This window comes from Diospyros lotus, chromosome 2 (assembly GCF_014633365.1).
Source record: "Diospyros lotus cultivar Yz01 chromosome 2, ASM1463336v1, whole genome shotgun sequence".
Lineage (NCBI taxonomy): Eukaryota > Viridiplantae > Streptophyta > Magnoliopsida > Ericales > Ebenaceae > Diospyros > Diospyros lotus.
In genome coordinates, this window is record NC_068339.1 from 14,305,593 (window position 1) to 14,320,815 (window position 15,223).

Here is a 15,223-nt window from a genome sequence, read left to right on the forward strand (position 1 = left end):
CTCTGAGAAGGCAATGTTGCGGTGAAACCGTGGCTCGATGCGTTTGGCTCCTCGCCCTCGGAACACACACAAATCAATCAAATAATCGAGAGGGTCCTTATCATTCACAAGACAAGAAATTAATTTCTTAAACATGTCAACCAGTGGAATCAACGTTTTCTCCAAGCTACGCTTCAAAGTGCAAGGATTCTTGGAAGTGAAGGCACTCTCGATGGTAACCAGTTGTTGAAAGAAGTTGAGCTTCAAAGATTGCAGGCGATAACCGGATGGTGGATTGAATCTGGCCCTCGGAGAAACCCACCAAACAAACAAACCTTAATCTCAATTCAAATTCAAAAACACGTATTCCGTGGGCCCATTTCCGACGGCGGACAAAAGGATCACTGCATAACCGTTAGAATGGCACAAGTACCGTTAAGAGGCAGGCTTTTGTGTGACCCGCAACAGCACTCGCCATTGCTCATCATTTTACAATTTATAAATAAATATTTACAGAACAAAAAGGAAGAGAAAAAAGTATCCGTATCTATAAAAGTAAAGAGTTCAGAAGAATCTTTATTTCAGAATAAAATAGGCTCAAAGTTAATGACATCATCATCATCATCATCATCAGTAGGAAACTGATTTCCAATAATGAAAAATAAAAAACTAAAATCTAAATAAATCCAAACAAAATTGAAAACCAAGAAGAACAGGAATCATACATATATCAGTGGTCTGTCACAACAATCAGAGCTCACCGACACGTGTAGTTATATTGCCAACTGAGTTCAAATTCAGCCAAGAAGAACAGGAATCATACATACATATATCAGGAATCATACACGTGTATTTATTATGATATATTTTAATTTTTTTATTTTACCATCAACTGAGTTCAGTGAAAAGTGTCCCATTTTTTATTTTTTATTTTTATGGTGTACCAAACGCAACCCATAGTCAAGACTCAAGAGCCTTGTTTTCGTGTTCCTCTCTCTCTCTCTCTCTCTCTCTCTCTTTCAGGAAAATGTTCCGGCTGAGTAACAACCTGATCGGAATCCTCAACTTTGTGACGTTCCTCCTCTCCGTCCCCATCCTATGGGCCGGAATATGGCTGAGCAGGCAGTCGGGCCCCACCGAGTGCGAGAAGTTTCTGGACGCGCCGTTGATCGTGCTCGGGGCCTTCCTGATGGCGGTCTCTCTCGCCGGTCTCCTCGGCGCGTGCTGCCGCGTCTCCTTGCTCCTCTGGCTCTACCTACTCGTCATGTTCCTACTCATCCTCCTGCTTTTCTGCTTTACAGTCTTCGCCTTCGTCGTCACCAACAAGGGCGCCGGCGATGCCATCTCCGGCAAGGGTTACAAGGAGTACCGCCTCGGCCACTATTCCGACTGGCTGCAGAAGAGGGTGAACAGCACCAAGAACTGGCGCAAGATCAAGAGCTGCTTGCAGGACAGCAAGGTTTGCAAGAGCTTGATCGATGATGGCTCTACCACCACCGTTGATCAATTCTACAAAAAGCACTTGTCATCTGTTCAGGTTTATATATATATATATATATATTATATTTCCTTATTGTTTCTGTCTTCTTTGAATTTCTGCAATTGGATTTCCTGGGTTGTTCCTTTTTTTTTTTTCTTTTTTGATTTAGCTACTGGGTTGTTCCTGTCATTTTCTATGCATGTAATCTGGATTTTAGTTTCAGACCATTCTTTGAACTATGGCTGCTTGGGCAAAGGGCTATCCGTTATTTTTGTTTTTTTTTTTTTTAATTTTTTCTGAGGAAAATTGAGATTCTTTGTTCTTTCAAAATTTAGGAACTCTTTCATCATAGTCTTGACTGAACCCATCTATTGAGATTAAGCCTGTTGTTGTTGTTTCATCATAGTTTTGGGATCATGATAAGAAGGTTGTTTCAATTTTGGGGGTAGAATACTGTGAATTTCCATGAAATTTTGTAGGTTCAGTGTGTCTGAGTCATACTGAGCTTCAGGCTCCAGCTTTTGTTGAATGTTGTCTGAAAGTACCTTTAAATTAATTTAGAGTTCTATAAGTGTACAAGTTGTGAAGTCTTGCCTTATATCACATAAGCACGGCTTTCCTTGGCATATTTAGGGCGTAGAAAGAACACAAATTTATTATCTGAATAAAGGGAGGGGATACGAAAGAGATACCTTCTAAACACGTTCTTCAATCTGAGATACATATTTGTGCCTTTTTATTTTCTCTTACAGCTTTGTTCAAGTTCCACTTGGGTTGATATGAAATTTGGGCTCGTTAGTTTCTTGTACTTCCCACAGAAATTCTGAAATTCCGAATATTTAATCCATTTTTCTGCTATCGGTTTTCTAATGTCACGTCTTTATAATTCTCTCTTCTAATTTGTTCACAGTCCGGTTGCTGCAAGCCGTCAAATGACTGCAATTTCAGCTATCTCAGTCCGACAAACTGGACCGTCTCAGGGGCCTCTTCATACACCAATGCAGATTGCAAGCTATGGAATAACGACCCGAGCATTCTGTGCTTCGACTGCCAGGCGTGCAAGGCCGGGCTGCTGGACAACATCAAGCACGACTGGAAGAAGGTGGCTGTGATCAACGTCATCTTCCTCGTCTTCCTTGTCATCGTGTATTCAATCGGGTGCTGTGCCTTCAGGAACAACCGGGAGGACAATTATCTGTGGAAGAGGGGCCCTTGAGCCTTTTCTTCTGCTGCTGTTTGAAGGATTTTAGAGCTTCCAATTAGTATGTTTCAACTCTGTATTAGTTTCTGCTGATTGTATTCTATTTTCCTGTCTTGTATAGCTGCCTATGCCTCGATTTATTCAGATTACATGTCAGCTATGTGATATATCTTCTAAGGAGCCTTTTGTTGCATTAGTTTTTGTATGACTTATTAGTGTTATTTGGGTCACATCTAATTATGAGATTTTCTCTCCAAGTTCATATATGCTTGGACTCTCTGTTCCATTCATATCAATTGCAGCAACAACTACTCTCTCTCTCTTTCTCTCACGTCATTCTTTCAATTGAAAATGGCTCTTTCAATGAATGATGCTCAAGAATGCTACGGCTCTTTGTATGAATGATACTCAAGAATGCTATGCTTACTTGGATGTGGATTGAAAGAATGACATGATATTGACATATAATTAGAAAAAAATACAAGTTACTGTGGACAATAGGTTGTTGGAACAGTGGGTGAGATTGTTAACTGAATTTGTATGGTTCTCAAATGGTTGATCTTAACTTTGGGCACTAGCTTTTCAATACTGACCAAACCTCTGAATGACTGATGCTCCTTTTGTGGTGTCTATCTGGATGGGTTCGACGGGCCAATTTCTCACTAACCTTCCCTCATTTCTCTTAGGTTCCATCGGAAGGACTACTAACATCTCCATTATGTTTCAGTAGTAAATGTAACAGCCCCTATTTCCTCTTAAATTAGCTGGAACAATGGGTAATCAATTAGACTTAAACCCTTTCCTCACACAGGAACGAGTAGAGGGCAATTCTGACTGTGACAATAAGTTCCTTTTTTTTCTCTCTCTTTTTTTACAATAAAATCAAGAGTTTAAATTTTATATAAAAATAATTTTCTTACAAAATAAAAATAAGACTACGGACGAAAACAACTCTTCTTTAATATTCCTCAGCTTCATGCACTAAAATATATTTCCGTATATCAAAAAGAAAAAAAGAAGTAAAACTCACTAAAATAAAGTATCATCATAAAATTATTACTGTTACATCATTTTAATAGTATTTAATTACATAAAATTTGTAAGAATATGAGAAATTGTACGATGGTGCGATAAGAGTGTGAGCTAACGTGCATCACACAACATAGAGTGGGTTTGGGTTTCAATTTTCAAAGGACTGGTTGAGTGTTGGCAAGAAAAAGAGAGAATAACTTTCCCATGGGATGCAAAGCTGTTTTTTTTTTTTTTTTTTTTAAATAAAAAGTGAGAATAGGTTTAGATGCAAAGAGTAACACAGTCATAGCGTGACATAATTCGGGCATTTTGAATATATAAAGATGGTTCTTTAAAGACAGGGTTAATTGTTCTTATAAGTTTTGAACATCAAGAATCAACAAGTGTGATTCTTCAAAAAGTAAAGGATGATCCTTCGAATTAGGTGCCTTAAAAAAAGATAATATATTTTATTCTTTTATCTTTTTATACCTTGAGTAACATACACAATAGTACTAAAAACTTTTAACAGGGTATCTCTCTTCTATCTTAGGGGGTGATGGACATGTCCCTTCATTCATTATTTATTTGGAGTGAGATGATAGATAATTTAGTTCATAATTTTTTTTAGGATAAATTATATGAAATTTTTATACATTTAAGGTCATGTGAAATTTATCTCCATGTTTTCGATTGCATAAAAAAATCTTCTTATACTTTTAAAATATTGCAATCAGCCACAATCTATTATTATTTTACATAATTTTATACAATAATCTATATACAAAATACATAATTTTACATACATAATTTTAATATATCAAAAAAATACAAAATTTTGCATTAATTAACCAGTAAATTACACAAAATTATGTAAAATAACAACAGCTTATGACTGATTGCAACATTTTAAAAATGTCAGGAGTTTTTTTGATGCAATTAAAAGCACAAGGTAAGTTGCACATGACTCTGTAGGGAGATTTCATATAATTTATCCTTTTTTTTATGAACCAAGGTAGTCAAATATCTCGATTAAGTAGTATAAATGATAATTGAATCTTACATTAAAGTACAAAAAGATTCGTAAACTTCAATTTGTAGCTAAAATGTTAGTGAATTTCAATTTAGTATACAATTCTATAATTATCATCAATTACCATTAAAAAAGACTAACAAAATACTGATATTTTTATAATTTAGTGCAAAGTTCGATTATTATTTGTGCTATTTAGTCGTCCACGTTATTAGTTATATCAACATTCCGTTAGTCTCTTTTAATAATAATTAACGATAGTTATGAAATTGTATAATAAATTAAAATTTAGTGACTTTTTAATTATAAATTAAAATCAATAATCTTTTTATATTTTAGTGTAAAATTCGTTGATTATTTATGCGATTTGCCCCAACGATGTCTCATGGCTGCCTTTGTTTATTTGTTGTTGATGTGCGATGATGTTTATGTGTTAGGACATCTCTAATTCTAATACCTACATGTTGCGTTTAGTAAACGCATTTGAGATATAATATTCCATTTTGGGGTATGAAGATAGCAGTGGTGTACAATGTTTTGGCAAATTTCAAACTCAGAGATATTCAAATATAAAGTAATGATAACTACAACTCTGTTGGAAAGTATGAAAGAGGAGAATATCCGGAATGTATGAAGTGACCCTGAAGAAAAATAAAAAGCAGAGACCTCCACGTGACTCGCAAACAGCATGGATACACATTAAAATGGAAGTTTAACATTCAACACTTAATTTTCATATCCAAGGACACATTTGTTCTGGATCAGATGGATTGTAAAATAAATATTTAATTACCTCACAGTCACAGATTCCTCAGACAGAAGGGGTTTCTCAAAATCCATAATCTTGGAGCTGATGATCATGCTCTCACCATCAACCCTAATTTGCAAAACTGGTTCTTGAAGCTGATCTTCATCTGCGGTTAGGTCTTTGGCTTTACCCCATAGCACAATATACAACCCTCCAATCACACCAGCTGCACCTATCAAGCTGCGACACCATCCATAACTACAGTAATTTGAGAGAATCCCAAGAGTGGGTTGGTGATAAGGGGATAAGGTGACAGCGGTCCTCACTGGAGATGAGCTCACACTTACACATTTCTATATCCTTATCTAGGGGGCGTGATTTGTGCGCGCGCTGGGGAGGGTAGGACAGAGACTGAAAAGGGAAAATACAGAGAAGAGCGGTAGAGTTGAGAGAAGGTGATGATACCTGCCAATGTAGATCTTCTCATGTAAAAAGAAAGCGGCAGAAGCATAAACTATAACCGTGGAGAGAGGGTGGAACATTGCCGAGAAGAGCGGGCCTCGCCGTGAGATGCACCATGCCTGGATGAAAAAGGAAACTCCAGATCCTACGATTCCCTGTTTGTTAATGAAGAATTCCAGATTTATTAATCACCTTCAACTGTGTGTACATGTAATTGTGTGATTAAGTGAACTCACCGAATATAAGCAGCCGACAAGTTGAAGATAAGAATGCAAATTCCAAGCATTTGGATCTCTCTCTAGGAAGATGGCTACTGCTGCTGATTGCAGCGTCCCCATGAAGCTCGTCCAAGCTGATAATGATAGGCTGTCTGGACAGCTCGCTGACACTGGCACCTGTTTATTATTATTATTATTATTATTATTATGTTTTAATAATCACAGTTATATTAATCGGAAGAAGAAAACTCTTACGATCGGATTGTACGCACATCATATACAAAAGTATCTACTCGGTCAATATAGGTTTCGCACATAAAAAATTAACCTTCCTAATCTTCAGTTCTTCACAATCCCACTATACAACTAGTTGCCCACTGTTGTTATTAGTTTGCATTAAGTCAGTCTAAGTCATGTACAATAGCTTTGGCTATAGTTGATTATCTAATCGTATAAGTCGTGTAATGCGTGTAGCTTGTTGTACATGTGTGTGGAGAGAAGTAGTTATTTAGAAAGTTTGTTATAACAGAATCTTCTAATTGCCTGAGTTCTTGTAAACAATCATTATGAACTATAGTATTCATTTAGGCGCATGCTAATTAAGCGAGATCTAGAGAGAAAAGTCTAGATTAGATAGTACTTTGAAATCTTAGAGAAAAAGCCTTTGCGGAGCCATTATACTGATTCATTCAAGATAGTGAATTTTACCCCCCTTTTAGTCTGGACATAGATTCATCAGTCACTTTGATGTTTTGAATTAGGATAAATTTTTGCTTTCTCTCTTCTATTCTTCTTCTCAAATTCTTCATTTCATAATCTTTTTTCGAGTGATTATTGTTGTGATCCATTCAAGAGTCTCCTTGATCAATAATTTGGTATCAGAGTTATAGGCTATGTAGCTAAGAAATCAATAAGAATCACCATCAAGGAACATCACCAGAGTTATGATCTATAAAAATGGCATCATCATCATCCACCACTAGATATGACATTGAGAAATTTGATGGACAAAATGATTTTGCATTGTGGAAAATTAAGATGCTTGCCTTGCTTGTGAATCTTCGATTGAAGGAAGCTTTCGGAGAGGAGGTCAAAGTGTTTGTAGATTATACTATAGAAAAGAAGAAAGGTTTATAATGGAGCAACCAAAATGATTTCAATAAGGAGGAAAGGTGGAGCAAGTGTGCTTCTTGAAAAAGTCATTTTATGGATTGAAGCAAGCTCCCAAATAGTGGTACAAGAAATTCGACATGTTTATGCTGTAACAAGGATATGCTAACAACTCTTATGATTGTTGTGTTGATGACATGCTAACAGGATTTCAGTATACCTACTTCTATATGTTGATGATATGCTAATAGCAAGTCAGTCAAATAAAAAAATTCAGGAATTAAAGTTAAAATTAAAGTTTGCATTTGAAATGAAAGAGTTGAGAGAAGCAAAGAAGATCTTGGGTATAGAAATTAGTAGAAACAAACAACAGAAAAGACTTACATTGTCACCGAGAACATATCTTGAGAAATTAATTAGAAAATTCAATATGATAAAGGCAAAGTAGTAAATGTACCATTTGCACAACAATTTAAGCTGTCTGAGCAATCTCTTATAGATGAAGAAAGCATAGAGGAAATAAGGGATATACCTTTCTCTAGTGTTGTGGGTAGTCTTACTTACAACATGGTTTTCACAAGACCTTGTTAGTTCTAAATGATGGCAAATATATTCCAAGAGGGGGGTGAATTGGGATTAAGGAAATTTTTTTGGTAGATTAAAGACTTATTATTTACAGGACACTATGTTTCCAAATATCAAGGAGTTTGTTTCGAAATAAATATTTCTATTAAGTATGTTTCGAAATTTAAGAGAGTATGTTTTGAAATTAACATTTCTGTTAAGTATGTTTCGAAACCTAAGAGAGTATGTTTCGAAAATTTCCTCTTTATTTTGCTTATTTTGAAACTTTTAACTTTTAAAAACGTTTCTTTTGAAAGCATGAGAACAATGATAACAGGTAAGTAAAATAGTAAAGTAAGTGCACACAAGATTTATAGTGGTTCGGCACCCGCCTACTCCACTACCTTCAAGTTTACCCACTTGAAGGATTTTCAAACACAATCACTTTCACTAATAATCAACCACACTAAGGGTTTTACCACGGTTCACCCTAAAACCTTACACAATGAATTTTAGGCTCAATTCAAACCTTACAACAAGATAAATAAAACTTATTTTTTACAACTCAACATTTTTAATGTAATAAAAACCTTACCAAATGGTTTAATTACAAACCTATTGGTATGAGGTGAGGAGAGCTTAGAAGAATGAGATGTCGGATTTGGTTTGCTTCTCCTTATCACACTACAATGCACACCAAGGATTGATTGAATTGACCTTCTTTGAAAGGTTGTCACAAAGATTTTGGTACACTTGTGCTTGTGTATATCTCTTATAAGTGTGTTATCGATTGTATGCTTGTAAGTGGTGCTACTTGTCTTCAAAGAACTGATATATATATATATATATATCAAATAAATAGAGTTTTGGTTAATTATAACAGTTAGAGACAAGATGATAAAGTAGGTTTCGAAACATACCTCATAAGTTTCGAAACATACATCTCATGTTTCGAAACATCAAGCCTTTATAGCTGGTTATGTACTTAGAGACAGAATGAGTGGGAGACAATGCTTTAAAACAAAATGATTTTGTTTTGTTCTCCACTTTCAAAATATTGAATTTTGAAACATCAGGGTATGGAGATTGAGTCAAAAGATAACTTTTAAATAGCTTTTGAATAAAAGACAAAAGCATGTCAGTTTTTCAAATATTTTGTTGACAGAGTCAGATGTTTCGAAATATGCTATGAAGGTTTCAAAACATACTTCAAAAACATATATCAAAACATATGCAACACATTTTTTTAAATGCTTTGCTGAGAGAAATGACAGAGGTTTCGAAACATACTATATATGTTTCAAAACATATGCTTAGATTTCAAATAGGTTTCGAAATATAACATATAAATTTATCAAGCCTTGAAATCTTAACAAAAGACATTTCGAAGCATGTATAGAAACATGGCAAAATGATGTTTCGAAACATGAAAACTAAGTTTCGAAACATGAAGCATATAAATTTTGGATTTTTCAAACATTTGAACATTCGCGCCAAACATTATTCAAGTATGTTTCGAAATATGAAACACTTATTTCGAAATATAATATTCTCAAAAAGATTTTTCATTCTAAGATTGATTTTTTATCAAATACATCTTTTCATATATCAAAAAATATGATACAACAGACCTGATATAGCATATGCTATGTGTTACTAGTAGATTTATGGCAAACCTGGGAAAGACACATTGGAATGCAATAAAATGGGTATTTAGATACCTTAAAGGAACTATTGTTATGGCCTTGTCTTATGGCGGAGCTGATACTGAAGAAGTGGAAAGCATTCTTAGACACACAGATGCTGATTATGTAGTAGATCTTGATAAAAGAAGGTCAACTACTGGCTTTGTATTTAAGTTATGGAACTCAACAGTGAGCTTGAAGACAAGTTTGCAACATGTGGTGGCACTTTCAACCATAGAAGCTCAATATATTACTGTCTCAAAGGCTATAAAAGAAGCACTATGATTGAAAAGATTGACAAGTGAACTGCTTGGAACCTTTATAGAAGCAACATTGATGTGTGACAATCAAATTTCCATACATTTAGTAAAGAACCAAGCTCATTGTGAAAGAACCAAACACATTGATATAAGGCATCATTATATTAAGGAGGTTCTTGACAAGAAAAAGGTAAAGCTGATAAAGATTGTAAGGGAGAATAATGTAGCATATATGTTCACTAAAGCAATTCCTATAGCCAAATTGAAGCATTGCTTGGGTCTAATTCAGGTAGTCCCATGTGGCTGATCATATGTGTAAGGAGGATATCGAGGGGGGCATATTACTATTATCGATTAGACTTGACTTATACAAATGGTGGAGAATTGTTATTATTAGTTTGCATTAAATCAATCCAAGTCATGTACAATAACTATAGTGGATTATCTGATTGTATAAGTCATGTCATGCATGTAGCTTGCTGTATAAGTGTGTGGAGCCTCAAGTAGTGAGTTAGAAAGTTTGTTATAACATAATCTTGTAACTACTTGAGTTCTTGTAAACCACCACTATGAGCTATAAATAGTTGTCTGGTATTCACTCAGGCGTAAGCTAATTAAGCTAGATCCAAAGAGAAAAGTCTAGATTAGATAACACTTTGAAATCTGAGAGAAAAAGCCTCTGCAGAGCCATTGTCCTAATTCATTCACGATAGTGAATTTTGCCCTCCTTTCAGTCTGGACGTAAGTTCATCAATTGCTCTGATGTTTTGAAACAAGATAAATCTTTGCCTTATGTGTTCTATTCTTCTTACTCAAATTCTTCATTTCATAATCTTTTCTTGTGTGATTATTATTGTGATCCGTTTGATAGTCTCCTTGATCAACACCCACACTTGAAATGGGTGGCAGTTATCTTTGGATAATGTTATTTGTACAGAAGAACTTTTATAGGTGGGTTTACAGAATGAAAATCTCGCGATAAATTGAGAACTTATCATGATAAATTCGCGATATTCTATTCTATTCTCTTCTCTCTCTCTCTCCCGTTTCCCTTTCAGTATTGCCTCTCGTAGCCTTCTTCTCATTGCTACCTTTGCCTTGCTGCCCGCTACTACCTTGCCATTGCCGCTACTGCCTCATACTCGCCTAGCTAACTGTCGCCTCGCCTCTCGCCTGACTGACCGCCACCGCCTACTGCATCCTTGCCTGGTCGCCTCGTCTTTCACTGTGACGGTCGGCCAGGCGAGAGGCCGTCGGCTAGGCGAGAGGCCGTCGGCTAGGCGAGGCAATGATGGGCATCGGTAGATAGCGAGCGACGAGGGCGAGGTAGGCTACGGTGGGCAGCAAGTGCGAGGTAGCGACTAACGACAGGCGATGTTGAAGGGGGAGGAGAGGAGGGAGAGAGAGAGGAGAGGAAGGGGGAGAGAGAGGATAGGAAGGGGTAAAATGGTCATTGAGATAAGAGAGAAAGGGGCAAAATAGTCTTTTCAACTTACTTATAAACCCACAGGTACCAATCTCTGTTGGTGTGTTTTTCTTTTGATTTACGTGCATGGTGCGTGCAATTCGATCCTAACAAAACCTTGAGAGAATGAAGTGAATACCTGCAAAATTAGCCAAAGAGACCAGCAACAACTGCTTCCCAAGACGAACAGAGAACCAATCAACCAGTTCTGGCCTCCCGACCCAACAAGAGATTTGGAATTCAGCAGGCTTGGGCCTCTGAACAGCGCCATTGAAATGGCTCCCCCAACGCACAAGACAGTCCCTATGATCTTGGCTACACCTCTCACGCTTCTTACGTTTAGTTTCTCCATTCTGATAATGATGGATTATATATCAAAGTTCCGATCTCAACACCAAATCATATACATATTACATTCCTTGAGTAAAGATAGGATGGTCCGAGATCTTGAATTTGAGTCTCGTTAATCTATGTTGTGAATGATATTGATATAACTATAAACAGTGGTTACCCAATGGAAGTTGCCATTACAAAAGTTATGGCCGGGATTAGATTTGCCATTGTACTAGCCAGAGACGAGGAGGCTAGAAATAAACCCTCCAAGAAGATGTTTTGGTTGATTGTTACTCTGTAAAGAAATAAGAATTTATAAATTAATAAACATATATAAACCGTACGTCGGAAATCTCTAATATATTATATAAACTTAAGTGTAAAATTCGAAATGGAATCGATTTGATTACCCAAGAAGAGAAGACCAGAACATCAGCCAAAAGCTCCTCCATCCCAAACTACTTGTTCCAGTACTTGTTTCCCTCCTCCTCCTGCATCCAAATTAACCTTTTAGAGAAAGAGATACAATACAAATTAATGAGATTAATAGAGAGAGAGAGAGATAGAAGAAGAAGATGATGATGATGATGGGGCACCCGCCTGGTCCAGTAAGCAATAGGAGCCATTGCCAAAGTGGCAACTGCTTGCCTGTAGACAACAAACACTCTGGGGCTGAAGCCTTGCAAGAGAACAGCTCTGTTTGATAGATTAAGCCCTGCATAACAGAATTGCAGTGCAAGCATGGCCATTTCTGGCTTGCATTCTTTGAATAATCCACCCATTGCTTAATTTGCGCTCTTCCTTCTCCTCTACGGGATACTCTTCAACCAGTCTGTTCCTATATATAACCACTGACCTGCCATGGAAGGAATAAAGTTATATACTTTGTGTCTCTATGTATGCACACATGCTAGAGGAGTGACCAGCGTTACCTAGGTGCATGTCAAAAAATAAAAGACTTTAAATGAAGATTTTTGAGATATATATATATATATATTTGATATATAGTTATAGTATAATTTGAAAATTTTTAAATAAAATAAGATTTAATATAATGGTAAGCATAATATTTGTAATTAAGTTACGTATGATTATACGTCATAAGTTTAAATTTTGTTATCAAATTTTTTTTAACAAAAATTATAATACATGAAAGGGTATTGTAGAAAAAATAAAAAAGTTTTACCTAAAGGTAATACCAAGTTGTGTGATTGCTTAATATTAGTACAAATAAATGCAAGAGAATATATAAGATTAAGTAGACAACTTTTTTGCCTTCACACATTATGTTAGGTTTGGTGGGCCAAATTAGTGTAAACTGACAAGATTCTTTTCTAAACTTTAGTGATAGCAATAAAAGCATATTCACTTATTTCTTCACCTAAATGATAAGATTTAAAATTTTCAATTTTCTCATTAAAAGCCCATTCACTCACTCCTTAGGGAAATGGTGAAGGACCATTAGACCCTAAATGTTAGAGCAAGACGACTAATAGCACTCAAAAGCAAAATGTTCCAACCACATCAATGGCTACCACCCACTAGAAAAAGAAAGCTTTTAGATAGTACTTGAATAAAGTCTTTCAATAATATCATTTGTAATTTGAAATATTAGATTTTACATCTATTCTGTATATATATCATCATCTTTTCTCATAACATTTTTAAAGGTAGGAAGACAAAAGGTGCCATCGACGATCAATTCTCTTCTCCAACAACTTGTACTTGGACTGCAATGTCATAGTTAATGAAGGCTAATATGGTTCTGGGCTCCTATCTTTGGAGACGTTGTCGAAGAAGATGATCAGTCGCCAACAGTGGCAGAACCAAGAAAGATTTTTCGTTCGGGCTAAATTATAATTTTAACTCTGGCCAAATTATAATTATCTATAATAATATATATAAAAAATTAAAAAAATAGAAAAGTCAGTTGGGGCCAAGGCCCCAGCTGGCCATAACGTGGCTCCACCACTGGTCGGCAATGATATTTTTTGGCTTCCCACCTTTAGAGACATTGCCGGAGAAGACGATGACCGGTCGACACCTTCTAGCTTCCCATTGCAGCAGTCCAAGCGCAAGTTCATTAGCCATGGCAGGACAGTGCAATTCAAGTACAACTTCAATACTTCATTAACCATATTTGATATTACAGTTCATGAGAAACCATGGGTAATCTATTTTCTGACTGATGATGCAGAGCTGATCATCCTCTTCTATCTCGGACCAGCATCAAACTTACGGCCTCATCGAGCACCGCCAAATAAAGATATATCGGTTCCCCTTGCTGAGGTTTGGTGAGACCAGAGGCGAAGCCAGATGTGCCTTCAGTTTGCTGAAAGCTTCTTGACACTCATCGTTCCGGACAAAATTCTTTGCCTTCGACAAGGCTTTGTAGAAAGGAAGACCCTTATTCGTTGATTGAGAGAAGAATCTCCCTAAGGTCGTCATTCTTCCTGTTAAGCTCTATACTTCTTTGATGTTCCTTGGGGCTGACATGTCCAGAATGGCTTTAACCTTCACTAGGTTCACCTCAATCCCCCGATGATGAACTATATAACCCAGAAACTTTCCTGCAGAAACTCTAAAAGCACATTTGATAGGATTAAAATTTACATGAAACTTACGAAGAGTTTGGAAACATTATTCTAAGTCAGCTGGATGATGTTCGGCAATGAGGATTTTCACCAACATGTCGTCTACATAAGCATCCATATTTCAGCCCAGGTGATGCTAAAAAAGCTTATTTACCAGACACTGGTAGGTGGGCTTAGTATTCTTCAACCCAAACGGCATTACTGTGTAACAATATGTTGCTTTATTAGTGATGAACACCATCTTTTCCTGATCTTCGGAGTGCAACGAAATCTGGTGATATACCTGAAAGGAGTATAGAAAACTCACCAGTAAACACCCAGCCGTTCCATCAATTAAGGCATTTATCCAAGGAATGGGGTCATTATCTTTTGGGCAAGGCTTGTTAAGATCAGTGAAGTTGATGCAGAACCTCTACTTGGCTTCTTCCTTGGGCACCAACACCACATTTGCTAACCAATAAGGATAATCAACCTCCCAAACGTATTGCGCCTCCATTAGCTTCTCCACTTCTGCCTCAATCGCTTTGACTCTTTTCGAGGCAAAACTTCACTTCTTCTGCTTGATAGGATGGAAACTTGGACATATTCCCAACCAGTGCATCATGACCTTCGGGTCAACCCCTGGCATGTCTTGAGTTGTCTATGCGAAAACATTCACATACTGCCGCAGGAGGGCTAAGATTTGACCCCTTAGGGGGTCTTTCACTTAGCACTTAATTATCTTTATACACCGATTAGGATGGTCTTCCTTCAGAGGTACCTCATCGAGCTTATCCACTGGCTCTGCTATCTTCGGATCGTTAACCCTTCCAATAAGAAACTAATGGCTGGCGGAAGTCCTCCTGCTTTTCCTCCATCCAAGTCTTGTTTATGACTAGAAGCCTCTCCCCGTATTAATTTCTCCTCTATCTTCCTTTGCAGGGTCTCGGCACCATGCGCCACGCCTATAGACACCATATAACATTCCCGGGGCGAATGCAAATATCCTCGCACTTCTCTTACCCCATTAGCTGTGGGGAACGTCACTATCATGTGATATGTGCTAGGAATAGTTTGAAGAGCGTTAAGGTTTGATCTTTC

The 15,223-nt window shown here is 36.8% G+C and overlaps 2 protein-coding genes across 2 annotated transcripts; one reads left to right on the top strand and one right to left on the bottom strand.

Annotated features, from left to right (window-relative positions):
- The first annotated feature begins 921 nt into the window (after nucleotides 1–921).
- LOC127793710 (tetraspanin-8-like) lies at nucleotides 922–2,956 on the top strand. Its single transcript, XM_052324397.1, has 2 exons — nucleotides 922–1,516; nucleotides 2,370–2,956. The coding sequence occupies exons 1-2, from the start codon at nucleotides 1,007–1,009 to the stop codon at nucleotides 2,673–2,675; spliced, it is 816 nt and encodes a 271-aa protein (XP_052180357.1). The 5' UTR covers nucleotides 922–1,006; the 3' UTR covers nucleotides 2,676–2,956.
- A 2,441-nt stretch (nucleotides 2,957–5,397) lies between these two features.
- On the bottom strand, nucleotides 5,398–12,377 carry LOC127795564 (WAT1-related protein At4g30420-like). The gene is made up of 7 exons (XM_052327331.1): nucleotides 12,144–12,377; nucleotides 11,960–12,022; nucleotides 11,728–11,844; nucleotides 11,356–11,569; nucleotides 6,151–6,309; nucleotides 5,918–6,069; nucleotides 5,398–5,692 (listed from the first exon to the last, which is right to left on the bottom strand). Exons 1-7 carry the CDS (start codon nucleotides 12,329–12,331, stop codon nucleotides 5,494–5,496), a joined length of 1,092 nt encoding a protein of 363 aa, XP_052183291.1. The 5' UTR covers nucleotides 12,332–12,377; the 3' UTR covers nucleotides 5,398–5,493.
- Nucleotides 12,378–15,223: the final 2,846 nt, after the last annotated feature.

What these genes read in the sequence shown, in the direction of transcription:
- LOC127793710 (XM_052324397.1), top strand. Translation starts at nt 1,007, where the DNA reads ATGTTCCGGCTGAGTAACAACCTGATCGGAATCCTCAACTTTGTGACG. An exon ending in AGCACTTGTCATCTGTTCAG is followed by an intron (nt 1,517 to 2,369) that starts GTTTATATATAT and finishes ATTTGTTCACAG; the next exon opens with TCCGGTTGCTGCAAGCCGTC.
- LOC127795564 (XM_052327331.1), bottom strand. Translation starts at nt 12,331, where the DNA reads ATGGGTGGATTATTCAAAGAATGCAAGCCAGAAATGGCCATGCTTGCA. An exon ending in TTCTGGTCTTCTCTTCTTGG is followed by an intron (nt 11,845 to 11,959) that starts GTAATCAAATCG and finishes ATTTCTTTACAG; the next exon opens with AGTAACAATCAACCAAAACA. An exon ending in CTCTTTGGCTAATTTTGCAG is followed by an intron (nt 6,310 to 11,355) that starts GTATTCACTTCA and finishes AATAATAAACAG; the next exon opens with GTGCCAGTGTCAGCGAGCTG.